Source organism: Suricata suricatta, chromosome 2 (genome assembly GCF_006229205.1).
Source record: "Suricata suricatta isolate VVHF042 chromosome 2, meerkat_22Aug2017_6uvM2_HiC, whole genome shotgun sequence".
NCBI classification, from domain to species: domain Eukaryota; kingdom Metazoa; phylum Chordata; class Mammalia; order Carnivora; family Herpestidae; genus Suricata; species Suricata suricatta.
This window is the reverse complement of record NC_043701.1, coordinates 23,975,581-24,002,966: the sequence shown is the minus strand read 5'-3', so window position 1 is coordinate 24,002,966 and position 27,386 is coordinate 23,975,581. Positions and strand designations below refer to the sequence as shown.

Genomic DNA, 27,386 nt, shown 5'->3' with positions numbered 1-27,386 from the left:
GAAAGAGAGTTGGGGAGAGAGAGGGACGCAAAACCTGAAAGACTATTGAATACTGAAAACGAACCGAGGGTTGAAGGGGGAGGGGGAGGGGGAAGGGAGGTGGTGGTAATGGAGGAGGGCATTTGTGGGGAGAAGCACTGGGTGTTATATGGAAACCAATTTGATCATAAACAATTAAAAAAATAATTTAAGTAGAGCTTGAAATGAAGGTAAGCATGATTAGAAGGAAAGGACTATGATGGAAATCATCTATTCAAATAATATATACAATTGTGTATATTCTAGAGCTAAGAAGTACTTTGAAGATCATCTCTTTTAATAGACTCACACTGCAGATGGAACTGTGAAGAATGAGGTATTTTGGAGCAAAAAACTGAAAGTTTAAAAGAAAGTCTCAAAAACAAAATGGTAGCAAAACCATTCAGAGCCAAAAAGGACTGTCCTAATTACCTCATGGATTCCATATTAAAGATAAATGAAATTAGGAAGCTAAAAAATTAAAGAATAAAGAATGAAAATAACTCAAAATGTAAAAGATGAGATAGATCAGTCATCTAAAGAAATGACCCAAAAGATTGACTCTGACATTACAAGTATCAAGGTGACCTGAACTCAACACCAGTTTTACTTATTAATATTAGTTATTATTTAATTACTATATGCCAGGCATTGGGTTAAGTGTTTTACAGATATTAATGCAATTTTATTAAACTCCAATGGGAAAAAAATGTGCCAAAGAGATAGCCTATGGTAACTATGTAAGAAAACAAATAAAAAAATCAAAAGCTAGCCATCTGTCTGCAGCCTGGTCTAGTAAAAAGGTTGCTCCAAAATTTGAAGAACATCTGGTCTAAGTGGCAAATATATTCTTTGGGAAAGATGAATGTATCACTTCACCAGAACTTGCTGATTTTGGTCACTGTGAGCTGACTCAATGTTCGTTCATCAAGCAACCTTCTGATTATAATTTAGTAGACTGCAGATTTGCCTATTTGGAGAAAATACACTGAGCCACAAACAGGAGAAGCCAGTGTGCCTGATACCTCTCCCTGCAAATTAAAAAAACTAGCATTGTAGTATTTATACACCAGTATCTAGGAGGCTGGATAGATGACATAGTTCTCTAGCACCCAGTCACCTTGCTAGATCAATCAATACTCAAGGCCAGCCTTAGAAAGTAATAGCCATGTCAAGGTGACCTGTGAGGCCTGGCGGGGAGGCTAGCCTGCCCTACCTTGTTCACCATCTTCAAACTACAATGCTATGTGATTTCAAACACATATAAAACACATACACATGCACATGCATATAACGCACCCGTGCGTACACACACACACACACACACACACACACACACACACACACACAGAGGCACAAACCATTTAGGAATGAAAGTGATGGATAAAGGAGGGCAAAATATAGTGTTTCTTCAGGCTCCAGGGCACCACCTTGTGAATTTAGAGCTTATACAGCAGAAAAGGCAAGATTGGGGATTGATTGAGAGACAGAAAGTGCAAGCAAGGGAGAGGGGTAGGAGAAAGAGAATCTTAAGCAGGCTCCACACTCAGGACAGAGCCCAACATGGGGCTTGATTCCATGACCCTGGGATCATGACTGAGCCAAAATCAACTCAGAAGCTCAACCAACTGAGCCATCCAGGTGCCCAAAGATGTTTTTTTTATGGCACCAATAAGTTATTTGTTTCACTTGTTAAAAGAAATTAGTCACGTAAGGGGAAAAAAATTGAGGTAAAATTTGGTAAATTTTTATCAAACAAAAATATCAAAACATTTCCCAGGTATCTGGGTGGCTCATCAGTTGAGCATCCCACTCTTAATTTTGGTCCAGGTAACTATCCCAGGATCAAGCCCCACATCAGACAAAGTGTGAAGCCTGCTTGAAATTCTCTCTCTCTCCCTCTGCCCCTCTCAACTTGTGTATGCTCTCTCTGGGGGAAAAAAAAATTCCCAGGTCTCACACAATATGCAGTTATTTCAGGGTTTTTTTGGTTTTTGTTTGGGGTGTTCTGTCAGTTTTTGTTTTCTGATCATATCTCCACAGAAGAGAGACCTATAAATATAGCAAGGTTTTACCATGTACTTATCACAATTTTTGACAAGACTTTAGTTCCCAATCTTACACCAAGAATTCCAAAGTCAGAATGCAATTAGAATTGTCCAGGTTGAAGATAATACACATAAAATGCTGCACCAGTGCTATAAACCTCAAAAAATATGGGGGCGCCTGGGTGGCTCAGTCGGTTAAGCCTCCGACTTCGGCTCAGGTCAGATCTCACGTTCGTGGGTTCAAGCCCCGCATCAGGCTCTGTGCTAACAGCTCAGAGCTTGGAGCCTGCTTCCGGTTCTGTGTCTCCTTCTCTCTCTGCCCCTCCCCCTCTCATGCTCTGTCATTCTCTGTATCAAAAATAAATAAAACATTAAAAACAATTAAAAAAAATATGATCTTATTTGTTCTACTACTGAGTACTAACTATTCAGTAGTAGAACAAATTGTGCAGGTATTCTGAAAATATACTTTTAGTATGAATAATAATTAATACTATTTTCAAACAGAATTAATTACTCAGTAAATAATGCACTGAGAAGTACTGCCATCTTTAGGGAGAATGCAGGATTACTGTCTATCTAAAGTAAAATTCAAACATAAATACTTAATCTCTATAAGTCTTATCATGGACGTCTGGCATGGCACACATGTGGGTTTGTTTTTTGTGATGTGGTTTGGTTGAAAAGATCTAAAATCAGAGAGTTCTTTAGGCCCCATCAATCTCTGATAAATAAAGCAATAATTGCATTGATACATATATAAGTTAGCCAAGATAAACCCAGGATGACCAAAATTAAGGATACATTTTTATACAGATGATCATGAGTCATAGTAAGAAGACTAACACATATAGTTACATTCTACTTTGAGAAACAAATGAAAAATTATTTCTATTTGCATATGAGGTTAAGATTTAAAACTTCAGAAATAAGGGTGCCTGGCTTCCTTGGTCAGTTGAGCATGCAGCTCTTGGTTTTGTGGTTGTGAACTCAAGCCCCATGTTGGGGATGGGAACTACTTAAAAATAAAATCTTAAAAAAAGGTATTTAGGGGCACCTGGATGGCTCAGTTGGTTAAGCATCCAACTTCGGCCCAGGTCATGATCCTAAGCTCTGTGGGTTCGAGCTCCATGTTGGGTTCTGTGCGGACAGCTCAGAGCCTGGAGCCTGCTTTGGATTCTGTGTCTCCCACTCTGCCTCTTCCCTGCTTACTTTGTCTCTATGTCTCCCCAAAATAAACAAACATTTAAAAAAAAAAGTATTTAAAATTTTAGAAAATAAGCATTTGTGGTTTGATATTTATAACATCATTGCCTTTACTGGCATTGAAAAATTAAACTGTTTTGTGCATACCAAACAGATTTTTATACAAGTCTAAAGGTAAATCATTTCCCTGAAAACTTTGTCATTCCTTTTTCAAATGGAAAAGAAAATTTCCTAATCAGCTGTTATTGGTTACTAGGAGTAATAATTATTATATATATTTCACTTATTTTTTAACTTCAACATATACCATAAAATAAATCAATGACCATGATGTCTTTCTGAAAGCAATGTGAAATACTACATTATGGTCACATGAGGGACTCAATATATACTAGAAACAAAAAATGATTTAATACTTTGTCAATTCACATGAACAAAAACTGTTTAAGTGATAGACAATATAGTAAAATGAAAGTTCATGGACCAAAGAATAAAAATATCTGGGTTCCACAAAATTCAGACATACTGCCATGTGGAAAAGTGAAAAACAAAAAGCAAGGTACAGGAAAGTGTATATAAACATGCTACCACTTGCATAAAGGGGAATGTATACATTTATATGGTTATATATACACAGCTCTTGAAAGCCCAAGAAACTGGTAATTTGACTCTGGGGTAGAGGATGAGAGAACAGAGAGATGGGATAGGAGGAAAACTTACCTTTCACAGAACACCTAATCATTACCATTTTTTTTACAGGTATGTGTTATTACCTACTAATCTTTGATAGCTAGCTGGCTCTATTACTGACTTCTTCATTAACTACATGTGTGCCTTGTGCAATCACTTACCTCAACTTTCTCCACTTTAGAATGAGGTTATGCTAAATCTCTAGAGTCCCCGTCTGCAATTCAACAGAATTATGGCTCAAAAAAACATGTATACAAAATTCCAGGTGGCAAAAAATATAATAATAAGCCTTAGTTTGCAGTAATTTACATAATGCAATATTGTAATTATTTACACTTCTGCCTGCTCTGTTCCCAGGAGGCTTTAAAAAAAGAAAAAAAGGCAACATAGCAAGCAAAAGAGTCTGAAATAAACTGTGTTTCTTTCTTTATGGTTAATCCTTCTTTTTCATATTTCTAAACTATTGCTTCCAAGATATAACTCCTAGAATATACTTTAATAAATGAATAAATATGAAAAATAATTGTAAAAAGGTAGAATTTTTGCGGTAGACTTTAAAAATGGATCTTAGGGGGGGAAAAGCTGAAAAATCACCCCCTATTCCAATAAAGTTAGCCCAAGAACTTCCTAAAATCATCCATAATCTTCATAAACACAAGATACTAATAGAACCAGAGTAGCCAAGAGGAGAGCAACAGAGGTTTAGACAAAAGTAGGACATAAAGAGGTGACAGAAAAGACACCCAAATTGACCACTTTAGAACTGAAAACAGGAAGAGGCCTGGTGATCTGTTAATTCATTATCCCACATGCTGCAGAGAAAAACTGTTGGGCCACAAAGGGTTTGGAGTCTAATCGTGGGGACACTCTAGTAATGCAATAATAACACACAGGATGAGAGTGAAAAATAAGTCATAAGGTAAATGCTGTGAGTTCATCAGAGGAAGAGGTCACCATGAGTGGGAGCTGTTAAGAACAGATTCATAAAAGAAAGAGGATGTTGGAACGTGTATGATAAGGAACATGATGGTGGTAGCATGGACCAAGTGAAGTCGGCAAGGGAAGCTGGCACTTGTGGTAGGATGACAAATTTAGGTTTAGTCATACTTTGATTTTGAATAGTAACTTTGCAAAACATGTGATAAATTATTTTCAAATATTGGGTTGCCAAATTTTCTTTGCAGACTACTACTACTTAGGAGTGATGACACACTAGCATTATATCAAAAGTGACCGAACAGGCTCAAATACAACCTCGCTATGCATCTAGATGTAACTTTTAATAGGGCAGGGCTGTGAGGCATGAGAAAATGTTTGGCAACCCTCTTCCCGTATTTTCTTGCAAGCACCTAGCATCATTTCCTATTACAACCTCCATACTCAGGAGTCAGCTCCACCCAAGATACACAAAACCAGGAAATCAAGAGGTGCCGGTTTTACTTTTCTATCGATCAAGTCTGTGAATTGGGTCTAGCAGATAAAATAGTGTGCTATGGATTTTACTGCATCAGAAGGAATGCCAAAACAATACAAAACAAAGCAAAACAGTACCCTCTATCTCTCAGTGATCTAGTAAAGCTAAAAGAATAATGTTTAACCCACTTAGTAAATTTTGGCATAATACATAATATAAATCAAGGTATTCACCATCTTATGGAAAAAGAATCTGTGTGCGTTATTGGTAACATGATAAATCTTGTAAGAAATTTCTACACAAAATGTCTAAAATGTTGGCATGGGGCAAGAAAGAATATCAACAAATATAAAGGCTATTGAACAAATGAAGTCCTCAATGTAGAATATATGTATTCTAAAATTCTATTCCACTCTCCATTTTTGCTACAATCTTTCAAGTGCCTAAACGCACAAATTACCTTTATTGAATAATCTTTTAGTAATTTACTGAGGTGAAAATGGGTATACAGAAACTTGCCGGAGGAAAAAAAATTAATGTTTAGAAACAAATTTATTTAGAAAATAAGATTTGAAACAAGTATTAAAGTTTAGATTTAAAATAATTGTATGCTACAGCAATGTACCTTTGTTGTGTTGACATGGATATTAGGTTTATGCTAATGTCTATTATTAACTTAAAGTTGAAATAACAAAAAAATGAAACCGTTTCAAAGCATTAGAAAAGAAAACTTAAAATGTTTCCCCCCACCCATTTTACTATAAATTATAAGGTTATAATAAAATGTTATTTTATTATAGCTGTCCTCCTCTAGTTCAAGTCTGTCAGCATTCCTATTATTAACTTACTAATTTTTTAAGGGCCCTGACTCATCCATAAATTTACTCTATTAAAACCTGACACAGAAAGTCTCCCAGAAATTCTTCCCTTTAAAGGCAGATTTTAAAAGTTAATCAAAAGTTGGACAGCTCAAATGGTATACGGAACTACGTTTTCAGTACTAAGTCACTATTTTCAAGCCCAAGCAGGGCTAACTTTTTAAAACTCATTCTACACACTGTCCTCAGCATCCATTGGTATGTGCGGGGTAAACAGGCTGCCTCATGTCAGTTCTGAAGGGACAAAAACCTCCCCTGGTGGAGAATTCTAGTGGCTATCTAGATGGCAAGATCTAAAGTTCCATTGATAGGTTCTCCCTTTAGAAAGGAGCAAAAAGAAACTGGTCGAAACCAGTGAGGGCCACAGGAACATATAGGACAACACAGGACCCAGTTTTTAACTGTTATCTTAAATATTCACCCATCCAAAAAGTACAGCTTGGCAAAGTAAAATCAACATATTTCAATGATATTTCAATATTTAATAGCATATTTTCCCCCTTAGAATCTGGCTGTGGATACTAAATTAAGTTTATCATATGGATTATGTCAGATTTTATTAGTTTAGTGACATGGCTTCCTCCTAGTTTTCAGAAATAGTTTCTGCCTTGACCACAAGCATAGGGACTAAATCACAAACAAATCCTGAACATATGAAAGGTGTGGGACTCAACAAAAACATCTTGTTCAGTCTCAGAACACTAATAGGTTTTTTTAAATAAGGTTATTTCCTTTCTAAAGATAATCTTGTTAAAGAGGTCTTATAGATTTTTTAAGCCATCTATATATAACACAGATTAGTTCACATTGCCTAGTAGTGTTACAATTTAATTATCCAGCACTTCTTAAAGTAATATCAAATCTAAGTTATATTATAGACTCTATACATGGCAGTGGGAGCAGTAGTGGTTGGAACAGAGATTCAGTGCTGGTCAAACATAATTTCCCAAGTGAAAAACTGAAATAGAAAGGCACTGACCTAAATTACACACTAAACCAGAAGAATGTAAGAAATAGTATGATATGTGGAGTTTATTTATCCTTCTTTGTAACCTCTTCATGACCTATGGCTTAAACTACATGTACACTGATGACTCGTAAATCTCAAGCCCTTGGACAAATCTCTCTTCTCTTCACCTGTAGTCTGTATCTCCTAGTCCTACTAAGCATCTCCAAAGAGATGTCCCATAAGCATCTCAAATTTAACACATCTAAACTTTAATTCAACATTTCTCCCCAGAAAAGTGTCCTCCTATGTTCCCTATCTTGAAGAATGACCTGACCCACCTGCCCAACCAAAATTCCCAAACCTGGCGATCCTTATTCATCTCCACTGCCTGGAAAATTCCACTTCTGAAATAATTGTAATGTCTGTATCTGTCTCCTCAGTTTCATTGCCTTACCTAAATTTAGGCCCTTATCACTTCCTATTTAGATTTCCGAAAGTGGCCTCTATTTGATTTCCCCACCACAAATCATACTGTACTCTTCATCCCAATTCAATCTCCTCAATGCTATCAGATAACCCTGCCTAAAATCCTCCAATAACTACACCTAATCTTGAAAATTTGATTCAAACTACTTACTTGGTACATAAGATCTTTCTTGATTTGGCCATCACTTTGTCTCATCTTCCTGCCCTTGGTCTACATGTAGTCTCATGCATCTATACCCACCTGGAAATTTTTCTGCATCTTTCAAAACTGAATTCAACAATGAATTTAGGAATTATGAAAAGCCTTCCCCAACCCCTCAGTGTGCTTTAACATTGCACTTCTATATATCCTTATAATGTGTTCTCTTCTATGATACTTAAGAGGAACAACTGTTTCTTATCTCTGTAACCTTAGCACCTAAATCAGTGCCTCACACAAGGCAAGAGCTCTATATGCCTACTGAATGGATGAAGCTAGTCAATCTATGAAATAGTAATATCTGAAGAATACTTATAAATTCTTTAATTCATGATACCTGGGCAGACTTCAAAGGGGGAAAAAAGTTTTGTTTATTATTACTGACCTATCCCTAGATAATACTCTCAAATGATTTATTCAGCTTCTATTCAATTAAAATTTTTTCAATTGAAATCTTCAATCTTTAAAAGGCAAATAAATACATCATTTCAAATATAACTCATCTTACAACTAACACTTTAATTAACAGGTGGTATAAAGGCTTGCATCATCCAAGAAGCTAAAAAGGAATCTGGGTTAACTCAACCTAATAAATACCTGTTTGCCTGCATGCCTAGGGCACCACCTACGCATCAGTACCAGGTAAACAAATCTAGCTGCCACCACCCAATGGCCCCCAAATCAATCGGAGTCACATCAGCATTAGTTTGAGTGTGGGGTAATGTAACTGTTGACTCCCATACTCATGGAAATAAATGCAACAGACAGAAGGGAGAAGCCCATTACTATTACAGAAAAACTAGAACTACAGACCAAGGTCTATGAGGATATAGGAAGATTCTAGGACCCTGTAACTTCTCTGCCTTTGCTATACTGATAAGCTATCATTCATCCACTCATTCCACAAATATTTTTGAAGCATTACTATGTCCTGAGTACTGTGCTAGGCACAGGGTCTATATATCTATTCTCTCCGTCTCTTACATAAATCTCTCCACTGGGAAGACAGACATTAAACCACTTAATGCACAAATATAAGCATGATTACAAACTGTATTAGATGACAAGCAGGAAAGGAATATGAAACAGAATTACAAGGGAGACATACTTTAGGCTGTCTTTCTTTGGAAGTAACAATTAAACTGACACCTGAGAATGATAAATCAGTCAAGGAAAGAACATACAGTAACAGCACATCTGTGTTTTAGGAAGATAATTCTGACAGCAGCATATAAGACAGATTAGAGAGGATGTCAGTTACAAGACTAATGCAATAGTGTAGGTAAGAGATAAGAGTCCAAACTAAACTACTAAAGATGGAGATGGCAAGGAAGATCCAAATGTAAAAAACACTCAAAGGCAGGATGGACAGGCATTGATCACTGATTAGGTGAACAGTGTAAGAGAGAAAAAGAAAAAAAGTCCAGGTATTTCCAAGGATTCTAATTAGTCTAGGCAACTGGGAGGGTAGGAGTGTGAATAATTGATACAAGGAACACATAAAGAAGGAGCAAGTTTAAAGGGAAGATAACAGTTTGGTTTACTGAGCTTTTATGTATTTAAGATACTGTAGGAACATCCACATAGAGATGTCTGACATGCAACTTTGAAATCAAATCTTCTTATAAACAGAATAGCCAGGCTAGAAAACAGGTCTGGGGTCATCTTCACAGAAATGATACCTGATAGTTTGGAAGGGAAGAAATCACTGAGATGGTATAAAAAAAGAAAAAGGACTAAGGAAATTTTGATCCATATTTAAAGGCCTACTAACAAATGCCAATGGCAAGAAAGGCTCAGAGTTCACAGGAGCATCAGTTCAATAAATATTTACCAACATCCACCATGTTCCAGATGCATTATAAGATGTCAGGGGCATGAGGAAAAGATAGGAGCCCTACCCTTAAGATGCTTATAGCCTAAGGAAGAGGCACAAATAGATCATTTCAATATAGTCATTGATGGAACACTACAGAAACATCCGAGGGGGAAACCTAGCCAAACCTTGGAAGTCAGGAAACAGTCATTGGTGGACACAGTGTCTGATCTAAAGCTTCAAGATTAAGCAAAATCATGCAAAGTTGGTAAGGGCAAAGCAGATAAAATCAAGAGAATGTTCCTAGACTTTTGGAATGCTGAGCAGGATAATGGGTACAAAAAGAACTGGAAAAAGCTGAGAGGCTAAAGTGATTTAAACCAGAAAGAGTTATTCTTAGAACATAAAATGGGAAAAGTGGTCAAAAGGATTTACGGAGTAAATTCACAAAAGGTTTTGGGAGAAATGTTACACAAGAGAGATTGGAGGAATCTGCCAAGTTGTATGAGGATTTGGGGAGAGAGATGGGGAAAAGAACTTGTATGAAGTTTTACTAAGCTTTGTATAATTGTACCTTTCTATCTCCTTGGGAAATTTCTGTAAAACAGTAAATAGGTTCAATCTTTTCCAAAGATTTTTGGAAACAAAGATGTTTGGTACAATACCATGCTGAGATTAGCCCAAGGTGACCCAGTTATAAGTGACAATAAAAATATGAGAAACATAAATTTGTAAGTATTAATGGTCATGAAAAGGTCAAAAATGATGAAAAGTGAGGAGCCACTAGATTTAGCATTTATGTGGCCATTGAGGCCCTTCAAGTTAATTTTTAATAGAAATGTAGGAGTAGGAAAAAATTGCAGATGGTTCACAGGTGAATGGTATAGGCATGGCACTCTGTTGTTCATTCATTCAACAAATATTTATTGAATGTCTACTACAGACCAGGAACCGTCCTAAGCCGGTTGATCAATGGTGATCAACACACCTGTCTACGAGCTTTATAGTCTAAAGGAGAAAGAAGAAAAGGAAATAGAAAGTTATAGTACAGTGAAATTGGTGCTAAAGCAGAGCAGTATGAAAGCACGTGGAAGCTTGACAGTGAAAGGAAGCAGGAACCGAGGGCAGTAACTAGATTGAAGGTAGTATGGAGGCAAAGTTTACTTTCTGGCTGAAAGGAATTTGAGCATATTTGTGGGCTGTGGGGCAGAAGCTTGTGGAAAGGAAGACAGAAGATGGGGAGGGGAAAAAAGAGGAGGGTTGTTAAAAGAAGGTCATGGGGGGAAAGACTGGCAAGGGTAAAGTGCTGGACTTGGAAAAGAATACTTCTTTCTGCAAAGAATCAAAGAAAGAATAGAAGACAAGAACATAAGCGTGATGCAGAAGGGGAGCGTAAAGAAACGCCTCTACCTTTTGCCATGATACAAGCTAAGCTGCTTCTCACTAAGGATGCAAAAATGCAGCTGGAGGCTTTAAGGACAGTGCAAAAGTTCTAAAATAGGCAATGTGAGAATCAGATAAATGAAATAACTAATTCCAATTCCTAAGATTACAGAAATGACAGAAGCAATATCAACAACTAATATCAACAATTAGTTGTCTGCTTTTCGTTGAGATCTGGGAATGGAATAGGAAGTGAAATGTGAGCTGAATTTCAAAGAATTCAATAAACATGAATTAAACAAAAGTAAACCTTAAAAGAACCAGCCAAAAAATATATCACTAAATGCACATCCATACAGTGTGCAACTGATTATGGATTGCTTACAGTGTATACACTCAATACAGCACTCCCATGAGTTTGAATCTGTCACCATTGCTGAGTAGCAATGGCAGAGGCTATGAGGCTCACACAAAGAAGGCAGGCAACAGAAGCCAGCCGTAACAAACAAACAGAAGCTCACAGGTAGTGAAACTATATAGACAGAAGATGAGGTAATGGGAAAAGAAGCTTAACAGCAAAGGTATATTTGTGGACTAATGATAAGCCTGAAGATCACTGATGTCCTGTTCCTGCCTTCCGTTTTTCTTCCTTCAACATTCTCTTAGCACCTGTTATATGCCAAGTACACTGTGAGGCACTGGTGATTGATGCAAAGGGAAGACATAATTCTTGCTTGTAAATTCAGAGTATCTTCCTATACTCACAGCCTAATGTTTACAACAAAAGAATAAAACCAAAATTCTTTGACTTTTGCTACTCAAACTACATATGCTTCTATAAAACATTAGCCACAAAGAAGCAAAATTATACAAAAAGTTCAACAAATTCTTTATCAGCAGAAGGTGCTGTTAAAAATGGCAGCAGATTAAAGACCCATAAAATAATATGCTTTGCCTTAATAAACTGCTGGGTATCTTGGCTTTATCACAGATGTTACATATGACTTTTCATTAAACGGTTGGATTAATGCCAACAAAAAGGCAACGAACCACAAATGGCAAAGCAAGATAACCAGACACTAAGTGCTAGAAAGTCTTTCAGAGCAAACTGATAATAATTTTAGTGATTACTGCAACACCAATAATGCATATTTATTGAGCTCTTACTTGAGCCAGGTATTGTGCTAAGTATATAAAATACAACATATCATTAAATTTGTATAAATTCCCACAACAAAACTACCCATAAGGTAGTTGCTAATATTATCATTTTACAGACAAAAACTGAAGCTTAGAAAGATTAAATAACTAGTAAGTAAAGGAGCCAGGGCTTGAACTCAGGTCTGCATGATTCTTAGAAATCCATGTTTTCACCACTGTATGACTCTGTTTTCCCAAAATAATGAAATAATGCCAGGCACATGATGGACACTCAACCAACGGGATGTATCACTGAAGGAATGACTGAGAGGAGATTAAACAGCTATTGCAGAGTGACCCCAAACATAGAAAATACAAGTAGAAAAACAGAAGCGATACTTAAAGGCTTCACTAAATCACCAACTCAAACTATACAGCATAATTGGCAGTGTGTGGAAAGCAGCAGCAATTGACAAAATGGCCTAATCCGCTGTTACAGGAGATGTAATGGTTCTTTCGGAGTGAAAACTTTAGGCTGTCTATGAATCTGCAAAGCCAAAGATAAAAACAGCACCAGGCAGTTCAGAAAAGGAACTGCAGATGCTGATCAGAAAACTCTTTCCACATTTTCTCGGTACAGAAAGGACTGATCTGCACTGCCAGATCACGCAAGGCCTCAGGTTACTTTTAAATCTATTACCTTTTTAGTTTTACTTTATGTGCTAGTTGTTTTTTTTTCCAGAACTAGATTCAATCATTCATACCATGAATCTGGTACCTATCAACTCTGACTTTCTTAACTAAAGTATAATTAACATACAATGTTATATTAGTTTCAGGTGCACAGTATGATTCAACGATTCTATTCATTACTCAGTGCTCATCTTGGGAAGAGTACACTTAATCCCCTTTATCTAATTATATCGAATCATGTATACTGGAAAGATTACATTCCAGAACTATCCAGATCCCTCTTTTAAAAGATTCCCACCAAGACTCCTTTTTTCGGGTTCAGGGACATGTTTCATGCCGCTGACTCTCCCAACATGATTACCAATGACAGGAGCGACAGGGAGCACCTCTCCCCAAAGCAGCCAATCTACAAAGAGTAACTTATGGCCAGCAACCTATGAAAAGACCTGAAATGAGAGATTTGCCCACCAGGGAATAAACCTAACTTAATCAGATTTTCTCTTACAGGAGTCGAACTCAAGCTACATGGAAAGTAGCTAAAAAGCAGAGATGGCAGGCAGCAGAAGTAATGAGGCAGTTTTAACCACGTTGAGAAGATACAGAATGAGGTCATTAGTTTAAAAATAAAAAGTAAAAACAGAGTCTGAGAAGGGCAATAGCAGCAGTATTCTCTTTAGCTTCCAGGGAAACTAAAAGGACCACACCCCATCACTATCGCTGCATTGATTTTTTTTCCAGGTTCTGTTAACACCTAATTGAAATCTATATGGTGAAGCCAGTTTTTATCTCCCTATTTTCCCACATAAAGCTTTCTAATAAGCCTTTCATTACTAGCTACAGACCAAGTAAAACTCTGTTCTTGCAACCAAAAAATAAAATAAAATAAAATAAAATATTTTTATATATGAGTGCACGAAACTCAACACAGTTGCATTTAGAGGACAAGGCAAATTGGGTGTGGGTGGTAATCTAAGCATGTGGTTAGAGGGTCTTAGTTCCATCTTGTAGCATCTGTGATTTGAAGACACAGTGTTACTTAGCTCTAGTTGTTCTTAAAAAGGGGGGGAGGAGCTCACTAAACTCCATACATGAAAAATGAGTGATCCAGTGAAGAAATGGGCAGAAGACCTGAATAGACACTTCTCCAAAGAGGACATCCAGATGGCAAACAGGCACATGAAACGATGCTCAGCGTCACTCATCATCATGGAAATTCACATCAAAACCACAGTGAGATACTACCTCACACTGGTCAGAGTCACTAAAATGAACAAATCAAGAGACTATAGATGCTGGTGAGGATGTGGAGAGACTGGCACCCTCCTACACTGTTGGTGGGAATGTAGACTGGTGCACCGCTCTGGAAAAGTGTGGAGGCTCCTCAAAAAACTATCAATAGAACTCCCCTATGACCCAGCAATAGCACTGCTAGGGATTTACCCAAGGGATACAGAAATGCTGATGCATAGGAGCATGTACCCCAATGTTCATAGCAGCACTGTCAACAATAGCCAAAACATGGAACAAGCCTAAATGTCCATCACCTGATGAGTGGATCAAGAAGATGTGGTATATATATACAATGGAGGACTATATGGCAATGAGGAAGAATGAAATATGGCCATTTGTAGCAATGTGGATGGACCTCGAGGATGTCATGCTAAGTGAAATAAGTCAGGCGGAAAAGGACAGATACCATATGTTTGCACTCATAGGTCTAACAGGAGAAAACTAACAGAGAACCATAGGGAGGGGAAGAGGGAAAGAGAGCTGGGGAGAGTGAGGGACACATATCATGAGAGACTATTGAATACTGAAAAGGAACCATGGGGGAGGGGGAGGGAGGAAAGGGGTGATGGTCGTGGTGGGGGGCACTTGTGGGGAGAAGCACTGGGTATCATATGGAAACTAATTTGACAATAAACTATTAAAAAAAGGGGGGGATTCAGAGAAGTATCTTAAACCTTTAAGTTTAACAATTCATAGCATTACAGCGGTGCACTTAAAGATTAAAGAGATCCAGGGAAGTTACACGAAACAAAACCATCTCTTCCTCCTATATACAATAATCTGTTTGTGTCCACATTTTATGGCAAATAAGTGATTTTGTTCTCTCACAATCATATGAAACAACAGTTGACAAGATGGCCAAAGAAAAAGCAAACTGGAAAAATATAAAAATGTTTCAAAAAAAGTTTAACTTGAGGATATACTGAAAATTATGCATAAATTTCACCAAGTATGTTTTTGACCATCTTTATGACACTCCCATTAACCTATCTGATCACCTTGAAGCCTGCCCAAAGGAAAAGAAACTCAGAAAGTCCCAACCGTCTACAAATGCCTGGCACATTGAATTCCAAGGAATTCAACAGATATATAATGATCAAATGGCTTGAAAATGACATAACCACTCTCCTACAGAAGCTTTTATAAAAAGCCCCTAACAATTTATATGTCAAAAATTCAAGAAAACTACATAAAAATCCTTTCCCCAAAAGTATTTTTTCATATAACTCAATCACTTGTGCACACAATATGTTCCTAGTGCTTCACTATTTTTTTCTTAGACGGAAAAGTATTCTTTGCTTTTTTTTCTTCCATCCAAAATAAAAGTTACTAGTCACACCTAACAGATATTTTGGGGTTCAGGTCTACCAAACTCCCAATCTATGCAAGAAGAGTCTCAGGCTTCTTTAAAAAATATTTTTGCACAGCTTAAAAGTCTGACTAAAAGCCACAGTTCCATTTCTCAGAGCTAATTTATTTTCAGTATAAATCCCACAGATTGAAGAGATTAAAAACCAATATTCAAAACCTGAGTTGTAATAACAGTTCCATGCACGTAGGGTTCATTTTGGTGTAATAACTTTTCCTCTCGACATAATATCATTACACACTCTTGTACTGAAAGTGTTACGAGATTATATAAAGCAGGACACCCAGATGGCTTCAAGTTATTATCGCACAAGCATTCTAAGTGAGGTTTCTTTTCTTGGGGTTTGTTTTTGTTTTTTGTTTTATGTTGGCTTGGCTATTTTTTGAAGCATTATCATTCTATGCCTTAAACATCACAGTGCTCTGTGTGCCAGGAATATGCTCCAGATACCTGACACAAGTATTTGAGTATCATAGTCACTAAGAATCCACACAACACTGGCGCTGGAACCCCAGCACTTGATCTGAAGTTCAGAACACGAAGGTTCCCTAAACCTAGGGACAAAGGTGCTCTGTGGTGTTGCAAATTATACAAGTCCCTAAATACTAAAGTTTCTGAAAGTCCTTATCTTATTGTTAAAAAAGTAAAATCTAGAACAATCAGGTGTGCGGGTAAACCCTCTCAGAAGATAATCCAATAGTACTTAGGCCTCAGTGAAATTTGGAGTACTATTACCACTAATGACTATCAGTGGTAAGACTTTTGAAAGTACCACTTCTTACCCCCTTCATGACACATTTACCAAAGAAATTCCTGACTTAGCCCAAATCGTGATCTCCTGAAGAATCCACTCATTCCGTAACTGAAGCTTTCTTTCAAATAGTACCGCATGGGTGCTTTTATTGTATAAAAATGTTTCAGCTATGTTACTCAATTAATATTTGCTCCATGTCAATATTCTGCACATGACCAAAAATAAAATTATTGTGTGATGGGGCAGATACTAATAAGTATTTTAAGACAGATGGGTTATTCTGGGGAGTAACTATAAAAGCAAAGCCAAAGTTAAAATGAATGTACTTAAAACTACCTAATACCTTTTTCAAGATGAATGGGAAATATATGAGAATGGTAAACTAGTCTTATCTGATCAGAAGAAAGCTGATAGCAAATAATAATACAGTTGGTTGTCTTCATTGTCCCAATTAAATACAAAGCAGGAGTTAAAATCTGATGTGTAGCAATAAAGTTCTCTTCTAATGCACCTATTTCAATCTAAACTTTAAGTGGTAATAAAAAACATTACGCATTTCAGATGCTATGAAAATCACTTATGATAACTATATCTAACATTTATTGTAACAAGCCAAGCACTATTTTAAATGTTTTATGTATTTTTCATTTTATCCTCAGAACCCTATAAGGTAGATATTATCCCCATTTCATAGGTGAGGTAACTAGGACACAGAATGGTTAAGTAACTTGTACAAAACCACACAGGAAATAATGTGTGGATACAAAAATTTCACCAACTAATCTAGCTCCAGATCATTATACTAAGCTGCCAATAAGATAATGTGGTAAATGTGCTTTGCAAACAGTACAATGTGCAAATGTAATATGCACAGATTAAGAGCACATGCTTTGCAGTCAGACCTAATGTCAAGTCTCAATTCTGTAGTTCACTAGCTATGTGAACTTAAGTAAGTCACTGAAATTCCCTAAGCTTCAACTTCCTATTCTATAAAATGGAGATTATGAAGTAACAGTTCTTATTGGTGGATTTTACTGGTGGGTCTTCTTAGTAGATAAGGGGCATTATGCATGTAAAGGATAGCAGAGTGCTTAGCATACAGTAAACACTCCATGAATGTTCATTATTATTACCTAATACAAAGAGTTCTGTTTATTATTATAAACTACCATCTTAGTACTGGCAGCATTTTCTAAAGTAAGTAAAATCAATATTGAGAGAATAAAAGTTTATGAAATTATGGGGAGCCTGGGCAGCTCAGTCAGTTAAGCGTCCAACTTCGACTCGGGTTATGATCTCACAGTCCGTGAGTTCAAGCCCTGTGTTGGCCTCTGTGCTGACAGCTCAGAGCCTGAAGCCTGCTTCTTATTCTGTCTCCCTCTCTCTGCCCCTCCCCTGCTCGCATTCTGACTCTCTCTCAAAAATAAACCTTAAAAGTTTATGAAATTAAAACCCAAAGTCTCAAAGTATATGATAGCACAGTTCTGAGATGGAAAAAGCTAACCACTTTACTTGAATATCAAGTTTTTACTTAAAGTGCCTGAGTATACATGAAAATGTGCTAGGCACTACACAAAATTATCAAGACATAGTCCCTGACCTCAAAAATAAACAATCAAGCAAATTAACTCTGCTGAGTGGGCACAAACAGCAAAACCTCCAACTTCAGGCATTTTCTTAACCAGATACAACTATGGTCTTCATTAAGTTCCCCTCTGCTTGGGGTATGGCGGTGATAAATATATGCAGAAGTAGTTAGAAAAGAAATAATAAATCTAACAAATCGAATTTAGAGCGATATTCAGGAAGAAATGAGCTGACTTTCCACCCTCTCACCTTCTCAAAAAACATTTTGGCTATCTTGGTACTTGGTACAGAAGCAAAAAAAGGAAAGCCAGAAATTCGGAAGAGAAAAATGGTACAGAAACAAATTCTGGGAGAGAGGAGTGAATTTGAAAGTTAGAAAAGTCAAAATAATTGCAGGTGAACTTAAATGAAACATGTTTTATTCTACAGTCTATCATGTGCCCAATTCCTTACAAACCAAACAATAGCCATTCTTAAGACTGCTGATCCTTATTTCCTTCCAATCCTGAGGTTTCTAAAGTTGGAGAAGAGGGAAAGAATAGCACAGAGTACAGAAGGATTTTTGTCTAATACAACAACCAACATTATGCCTCATATATCTTGGAGCTCGGCTTCAGATCAACTATTAGAGTCACAGCTAAATCATAATTCTGGTAATTTATAGATTCCATTATAAAGTAACTTCTAAAACTCCTAACTAAGGATCTAGAATACTTCCATGGGCCACTGTCGGAAAACTGGAATCCCAATTTCTAAAGTTTAAAAAACATTTAATTTTTTTAATGTTTATTTCTTTTTGAGAGAGAGAGAAGACACAGAGTGTGAGTAGGGGAGGATCGGAGAGAGAGAGGGAGACACAGAATCAGAAGCAGGCTCTTCTGTGCTGACACCTCAGAGCCTGACGCAGGGCTCAAACCCATGAACTATGAGATCATGACCTGAGCTGAAGTCAGCCGCTTAACCGACTGAGCCACCCAGGCACCCCAAGAAGCATTTCTTTCTCAGTGGTCATGCTATTTGAAAACATTTTTTGTAACTTCACAATAGGAAATGACTTATGTCTATCTTAATACTTTCTTGCTGTGACTCCTATTGGTAAACTCAACCATAGCAAGACCACAAAATTCCCTGCTACTGCATCCATGGGCTCTTTTAAGCAAAATGAGTAGAACAGCCTATTGATCATAAAGCAATATAACAAGTACATATCCTTAAAAAAAAAAAAAAGTGAAGTACTTTTCAGTAATACAAGCCAAAAATTTAGCTCATACATACAAAAGTAGGCCAAAAATTACAGATGAGTAATTTATTTATTCTACCAGAATAAAGAACATATATACTTTTCAAGAAGAAGGCTTTCTTCCTGAAGTTGGGAGAAAAGAGGGGGAAAGGGAAACATGGATTGAAGGTATGTATCTCCATGTTCTAATAAACACCTGCCCAGTGGCAGCCATACGTCATCCAGCTCTCACTTGCACTACCCAAACTTATGAAGTTGAAATGCAAGCCATATTTGTCATTGTTCTTCCTCTTCCACAGCACTTATGTGTGGAAGGTATCTCAGGAAATAAGAGGAGTTGAATTCTACAGGAAAACCCTTAACTGCTCAAACACAGCAAAGGTAGGTATAATTGATGGCCAAAAATAGGTTTTAATATAAAATAAGCAGTTTCTGATGGCTCTTTACCTGCTTAACTACTCCTCCCCACAACAAAAAGTGCTATAAATATTTGCTTATATAGTGTACATGCAGAAAAGCTTCTGCCACAGATCTCTCCGTAAGAGCCTCAAACCTCAGGCTCTGAGAAGACAGCTCACAAATCAAAATAAAACCAAAAAGTAAGGATGAAGACCAGAAAGAAATAGGAAGAACAAAGAACTTCGAATACCTTACTTGTTTATTCCACCTTTCTAAACTTGTTTAGCCTGTAACTCCTATCTGCCATAATCCATTAATTTTGTTACTATGATAAAACATTCTCAATCTCTCTAGGCAATTCTAATTTAGACAGACACATCCTGACAAAGTGCTATTGCTACCTCTATGACCCAGATGAAACCTTTTGACAGTCCTTGGAACCCTCAATTCCTCCTTCTAAATTCCTGCTCTGTGGGCCTAGAGTTATGATGGCAGAATCAAACTATGAATTGGACTGTGGAAATAAGGGGTTGAAATAAAGGAATACCAGCTATTGGGCTCCCGTCCACCAACATCAGGTTCTTTTTCTTTATTCCCTACAGTATTTAACAAGTAAAGTAGAGAGCAAGAGGCTGATACACAGATGAGAAGCTGTAGCAAAGAACTACCCCCAGCTTTTTAGGAATATGCGTATCTTTTCACTGGTTGTAGGTACTTAAGTCTGGAATATATCTTTGGAATATGTCTTGTGTGTAAGAATGTATAAAAGATAACACCTTGCAAAAGTCAAACATACAGATTTAATAACGTGCAACTAATGAGGATGGTTTATAAATGAAATACCACCTATACATTTAGTTCCCTACATATATTATGCTATTAATCATTAAAGTTAGATCTGTAAGTACAAGATTTCCATATGTGGAAAAGTAAATCTGTTTTTAAATTAAAGAGAAATTATCACTCTAATTCTTAAAAATAAAACTATCAGGGTAAAATTCAAGTGTAGCTGCTCATAGTCTCTGAATAAATTTAAATTTGATAAAACATTTAAGTTTCAACCAATGCACCTTTGTTGAAGCACATTTAGCTGAAATAACTTTGAGTCTGGTTTATTTCCATCACATATAGTACATTTTTCCAACAAGAGCATGTACATTCAATATAGAACATTTCCAGCAACAGTTACAGTCTTTCTAGTTTCCTTTCACAGTATATTTTAGTGCAAAGCACTGGGAAGGGTCAATGTTTTTCTAGCTATAGAAGCATTTTATTATGACCTTGTGGATCTTCAACACTTTAAAACTTTATACAAAAAGTATATAGATGGACAGGGTCCCTCCTAAGTACAGGTATGAACCGATGTAAAAAACATGGTATATTCTCTGCTGTACCTTTTAAAATTATAATTTGACAAAAATTACTAAAAAATAAAATATTCCCTAAAAAGTACAAAATGTTGATACACAAAAACTTGCCCAATATTTCATAACGATAGATGTACTTCTGTTTTTCCTAAAATCTTGATTACAAAAATGGACAAGAATTCATTATTTTAACAGTAGGAATCAAATATCATCTAAAGTAGTCATTTAAGACTTTACCTGGGAGAAAAAAATTCAGGGTTTATACTCCCATCTTCCTTTTTTAGCAATATTTAAAGAATTAAACTAATATCATAAGAAGTGGTTGTGCATGGATTGTCTGCATCCATAAGATATCAGTAAGCTATTTACTACCTTCATATTAACATTAGTAAAAGTGTGATATTTAAAAAAAATAGAAACTGAAAAATTAAGTTGCATCTATTATTAAAGTGCTTTATATAAAATTTAAAGAAAAAAAGGGGAATGTTTAATTTTCAATAAAAACCTCAGATGTTGACAAATAAAAGTAATAATCCATAAATGAAAATGAACTGGAACTTTCCTGTTGAATATCTTTTAGAATGAAACTTTCAAACATTTAAGTGCTGGAGAACAAGTTAGAAATAAATGAATGTAAAAATAATTACAAATATTTAGTAGGCTAAATATTTATAATATGTCGATACTATTTTCTCTTTTGGTCCTAACATATACTCACTAGGAAATAGATCTGTACAATCCAGATGAAAATTTTGCCAAATAAAGTGAAACAAAACTAAAGTCACTAAGATATAAAGTCTCTGTCAATTAAAAATCACCAGTGGTGATATATTCTTCAGGTTGTTGATCGCTTTAATCAACAAATTGTTTGGAAAACAAAATTTGCAACATTTTTGCAGAAACTGTAGACCAAATGCGCAAGATCAAGGGTGGTTAGCTGATGGACTGTGATGACAATGTGTACTGTCACAGCTACTTCCAAGTGCTGGAAGAGGCAGAGCCTTAGAAACAAGTGGTTAGATGGTTATTATTTTAGTCAGAAAACAGCAGTTACAGTCGAATATTTATGAAAATGTTTTTCCTTTTTTTCTCATAGTACCATTTGAAGACGTTTAGTGGTTCTAACACCAATTTAAAGTCTTTCCACAAAAATGAACTCCAAACCTTTTCGTACATCACTTGAAGTTATCTGAGGAGAAATGGGAATAAATGAACACTTTTGAGTTTACCAATAAAACCTTGTTTTTAAAATTATACAATAGTAAATGACTTCTCAAGGATGGTTTCATCTCAAGTTTCCACACAAATAAAAACATGTGTGATACTCAAATCACAACATTTAACCTACTCAGTATTCAAACTAAGTATACTGCTTTAAAAGCTGAATCCCAAACTAATTTAATACTAACTGAATATATTAAATGCCTTAATACAGGGGACACAGGTACTGAAGGTAAACTTTTAAAAATACAGACAGACTTGCAAAACAAGTATAGGGAGTCTATTCCTTATTTCATATTGCATTTTAAAAATCTATATTTATTCCAAAACCTTCTAAAAAAGTAAATTTTTTTCTTTTTTCCCCAATAGGGATTTTCCTTTTCTTGCAATGCACAACCACAAAAAAAAAAAAAAAAAAAAAAGAAAGGAAAAAAACAACAAAAACCCCACTTAATAATAACTGTTGAAATGATCACAAAACGTCTATTTAAATAGAAAGGGAAAAGTAAGATTTGGAACCTAAATAATCACTTTTTCCATAGATCAAAACTAAAACTGGTAACTAACACACACTCCCAAGGAGAAGGAAAAAAAAAAATTCAAACTTTTGTTTATCAAGTTTCCACCCTTTGACTGGAAGCACTATGTTAAACATAAATAATAATTGCTTATTGGTCTAAATTCAATTTGGGGATTTTCTTTTTCTTAGTGCAGCACTTTATTTAGCCATCACAAATTAATTTTTACAATAATTACAGTGCCTCAAAAGACTTTTGTCCTATAATTATCTCCTTCACAAATTCATTCTAATATATTTAACTTTTCCTACAATGTTTTCATTAGTAGACTAAGTCACTAAATCAAATTAAACCTGTGCAAAGTTAGTTAAACAGAAGACTTCTATTGTAAACATAAGCCAATATAAATGTATATATTTTACAACATTGAGAGGAAAGCACTGACCCTATGCCATCTACCTAGAACTATAATGCATTGTCCTGTGGAAGATAAGTTCTGAAGTTAACTTTTGTTCCCAAGCCACTGGAATAAAGGTCACTGAAGAGGTAAATGCAATATGCACATCACTCTTGCAGTTCCCACTGCCATAAGATATATGGAAGCAAACATGTGTTAAAATGGAACCAGCTATAAATTATGGTCAAATGATTTTTTTAGTTCGATGGGGGGGAAAAAGCAAAACTCTGTAACTGTTCCTCACCAGACAAGAGCCTTAGATCTTGTACTTCGGCCTTTGGTTTTGTTTCCTTCAGGTGAATTGGAAGCATTTGCCTTATGAGTTTTCTTATGATGTTCAAGATAAGTCTTTTTGGCAAATGCCTTTCCACATTTATTGCATCTGTGAAGAGAAAAGTTTTTTGTGACTTTTACTTCAATACCAACGTCAGCTACTTCATACTTTTTACTAGGAGAGTTAGAAGTGCCATCATGTTTTGAATCACTATGTTTCGCCTCATCCCTCGAAGGGCCTCTTTTTGCCACTTTATTTAGAACAAAATCAATAGGCTTCTTTATAGCTCTGATCTCTAAACTGGCTGTTATTTTCCCAAGATAGCGGGATGACTTTTTATGAACCACAGTTATATGTCGTATCACATCGCGCTTCCGCCGAGTTTCATAAGTGCAAAGAGGACACTTGTAGAATTTTACATAAATGTTATTCCCATCTGTGTGCAACTCAATGTGTTTAGTCAAGTTCTGTTTGGAAGTAAACTGACGTTTACAAAGTTTACAGTAAAGTTGCTTAAAGTCAAAGCCAGCTGAAAGTTTTGGTTTCCTGGTTTTCTGCTGGCCACCTGCAGCAGACGGACTAGTTGATTTAGGGCTTTCAGAGTCTTGTTTAACTTTATTTTTCTGTGCTGCCGGTGTGTTCTTTTTTTCATTTGAATGATTTGTTCCCTTTAATTCATTCTGTGGAGAATGGGTAATGGAAGGGGGTGAAGATTCTACAGAATCTGCTGGTTCAACTTTAACTTTTATTTCTGAATTGCTGGCAGTATTATTAGGGCCTTTCTCTCTTTTAGAGTTTGTTCCAGAAAGAGTTATCTTGTGGACAATTTGCATATGTCTTTTAAGCATTATTTGTGAACTATATTTCCTCTTGCAAAGGAGGCATTTGCATGCAGTTAAATTGTATTCAGCCTTTGAAGACGACTTTTGTTTTCGAGTCTTAAAAGATTTTTTAGGAGAAACAGAATCCAGGAACAAAGGTTGCCCAGGCTTTGTTGCTATATCAGGAGTAATTGAATCCCTCCTTAGTCCTCTATGAACTTCATCAAAATGCCTCCTTACATTCGCTTTTGTAGCAAATGATTTACAACATACTGGACAACTCCTACTTAATGGAACTAGAACATTCTTACTGCGTCCTTTAGAGGACTGGTTTGGATTCTTTCGTGTTTCAATGTACTTTTTTAGTTCTTCCATCTTTTTCTTGTGTACTTTGCGAATGTGACGTCGAACGCCTCGTCTGGAATTGAATTCTTTTCTACAAAGACAACATATCAACTGGTGACCAAAATCAGAATTGTCAGAAGTTTCCAAGTCAGCCTGTGATTCCTGAGGTTGCTCATCAGATGTATGTGCAACTTCATCTGCAACAATCTCAACAGGAGGGGGCTCTACAGTTTCCACCTCTGTGTCTATAACTGGTACTGTTTTAGACTGTTCAGTGCTAGTTTCCTGTATTTGAACTTCGGTTTGTTCAGGAGCACTGCTTGACTCTGTGACTTCAGTAGGATTATCAGTCCTTGAAATATACTGAAACACTGCATTTTGATTAGTTTCTATGGGTTCTAGCTTAATAATATATTCTCGCTTGTCCACACTTGGATATATGGCTTCTAGGAGATCGTTTATGGCTTGGCTTTGTTTATCATTTACGTCAGGAAGGTCTGTTAAGAAAAAAAAAATTTAATCTGAGATAAATAGCCTGCTCCAGCTCTCTAACATTTAAAATTGTATTATGAACTTCTACCTTAAAATTTATTACGTTACTGGTTTGTATTTATTTTTATAAGAGCATTATCTACTTTCCTGTATTTTATGAAGATAAAAACTAGTATTAATTAAACTAAAATTAATGTAAAAATCTCATCATGGTACACAAATGCTAAGGAATACATGTACTCTGAAGAGCTACTTCCACTTCTAAGTGCCCTTAATAAAAAATACATAAGTACACAAATGTCCTAAACAATAAAAACAGTGTTACAAATTTTTAGTCTAGAACTTTTAGGCTACCAAAAGCAAATCAAAGTTCTCATAACCTAAGATGGATAAAGTATCGTGAAGAATGTACTATTATATATAAAAGTGACTCTTTTTTTAGAAAATATAACAGCATTCCTATTAACTTAATCCATAGTAAATAATCTAGTCAACTTGTATAGGGACACTTAAACATCTTATGGAATAGAAAAAAAATTTATAGGGTATAAATATGGATGACATGTGTAGAAGTGCTAAACTCAGTCCTACTGCATGTTTTCTTAACATGACACAATACCATTAAAGCAAGTGAAAAAAAACTAGATTTTTATTTGAAAAACAGAGCTAGTTTTATTTACTTGTAAAATAAGTATATCCCCTGTAGGCAACCAAATATATTCCTATTATAACAGAGTTATCTAACACTACTTTGTTTCCACATACAACTCTAAAATCTGGCTACAAATACAGCATCAAATCTGATTATCCATTTAGAAATCAAGAAATGATTCATTATTGCTCTTCTAGTGATCTTCCTAATTAAAATGGATAAAGGAGTGTCTATAAGAAGGATAACGCTTTCACAGAAGTATTTCTAGAATGAGTATTGCCAAGAGAACTAAGCAATAATCCAACAAATCCATGTATCTATTTATCTAAAAAGTCAACTCTACACTAAAAAATTGCAAAGAGTAACTATCAGAAAAATAATTAATTTTCTACTAGAACTTCAGTTATTAAAAGGTCAGGTTTAAAACTTATCCCTATAGACTGCCTTTTCATTTATATCTCAATGATTAAAAAGTATAGCAAGATCTATCAGTGGTAAGAAAAATTTCCAAATATGAAATTTTTGCTTCAACTCCTATAATTCATAACAGCTTCATGCTAGTAATTAAAATGGTACTTTTGATATTTGGAGTTTTCATTTCATTCCCATCCCAAAAAAGTTAAATTGAAAAGCACACAAAATCTCTAATGCAACTATAGTATCAAACTGACAAAACAAGTTCTATAAATTTATAAATCCTCAGAGTTAAACTCCTGAACAAGACATAATGAAAGTAACCTATTTCTTATTTAAATATTTTAAGGAATTTATACTAGTTCTTTAAAGCAAGAAAATAATACCATTCCACATACTGCTTACTTAATCATACAGAGTCAGTATACTTAATCCAACAAACATTTGGTTCCACAAAGACATTATTAGCCTCAACCTGCCTCACATAAAGCTATTTTAAATCTCAAGTCAGCCTATAACACAATCTTATTTCTGATAAAATGAGTGATCTATAAATAAATTACACTGAGAACAAAACTGATCTTCAAACCAAGATCTGGAAAACAAATGAAAAGATTATTATTTTTTAATGCTCTTCACCATCTCTAAGAAATCACCTCATTTACTCATTCTTTACTCTATTTCCAGCCTTCTCATTTACTTAACAGTAATCTTAGTAAATTAACAGTCATATGTAACAAGCTGTTCAACAAGCGAAAATGAAAAATACCAATAGCTCCTTTGAGCATTCTTTTAACTTAGAAAAATCCTGAATATAAACTATCTGCTCGTTGTAAACATTCAAACACAATATCCAGTATTTTAATACAAATAAATATACTCATAAATCTAGACTCCTATATCTTTAGAAAAACCCAAGTAAAAAGCACTCATATGAAAGTACCGATTGAGGATGAATATATTGTGAAGTATTTAATTTTATTCTCCATCATTAAATTATCAATACCATCTTAATACAAACATATAGCTGCAGTATATGAATACTTAACTATAAAATGCATGACTGAATATATGAATAAAACTTACTGTCATCCATCTGGAGACTTGGTGGGCAGTAGAATTTTTTATGGGTAATTAAATTTGGTAATCCTCTGAAGAGACTGCGGCATAATTTACATTCAAAAATAGTGTCCACATCTTTTAATAAAATATGCTTAAGTTGTTTAGTTCCTGAGGGAAAAAAGAAAACACAAAAGGTAACTTGAC

The 27,386-nt window shown here is 35.6% G+C and overlaps 1 protein-coding gene across 2 annotated transcripts in view; it reads right to left on the bottom strand.

The window, feature by feature from the left end:
• ZNF800 (zinc finger protein 800) overlaps positions 1 to 27,386 on the bottom strand; it is a 46,798-nt gene that overhangs the window by 4,407 nt on the left and 15,005 nt on the right. Inside the window, exons 3-5 of one of the 2 annotated variants that reach the window (XM_029923993.1) lie at positions 27,207 to 27,350; positions 23,367 to 25,059; positions 20,340 to 22,115 (exon numbers count right to left, since the gene is read on the bottom strand). In XM_029923993.1, coding sequence (XP_029779853.1) covers position 22,115; positions 23,367 to 25,059; positions 27,207 to 27,350 — 1,838 coding nt within the window. In that variant the 3' untranslated portion in view covers positions 20,340 to 22,114. Of the gene's footprint in view, positions 1 to 20,339; positions 22,116 to 23,366; positions 25,060 to 27,206; positions 27,351 to 27,386 lie in introns of those variants that run through there. The other variant, XM_029923984.1, reaches the window with a different exon arrangement.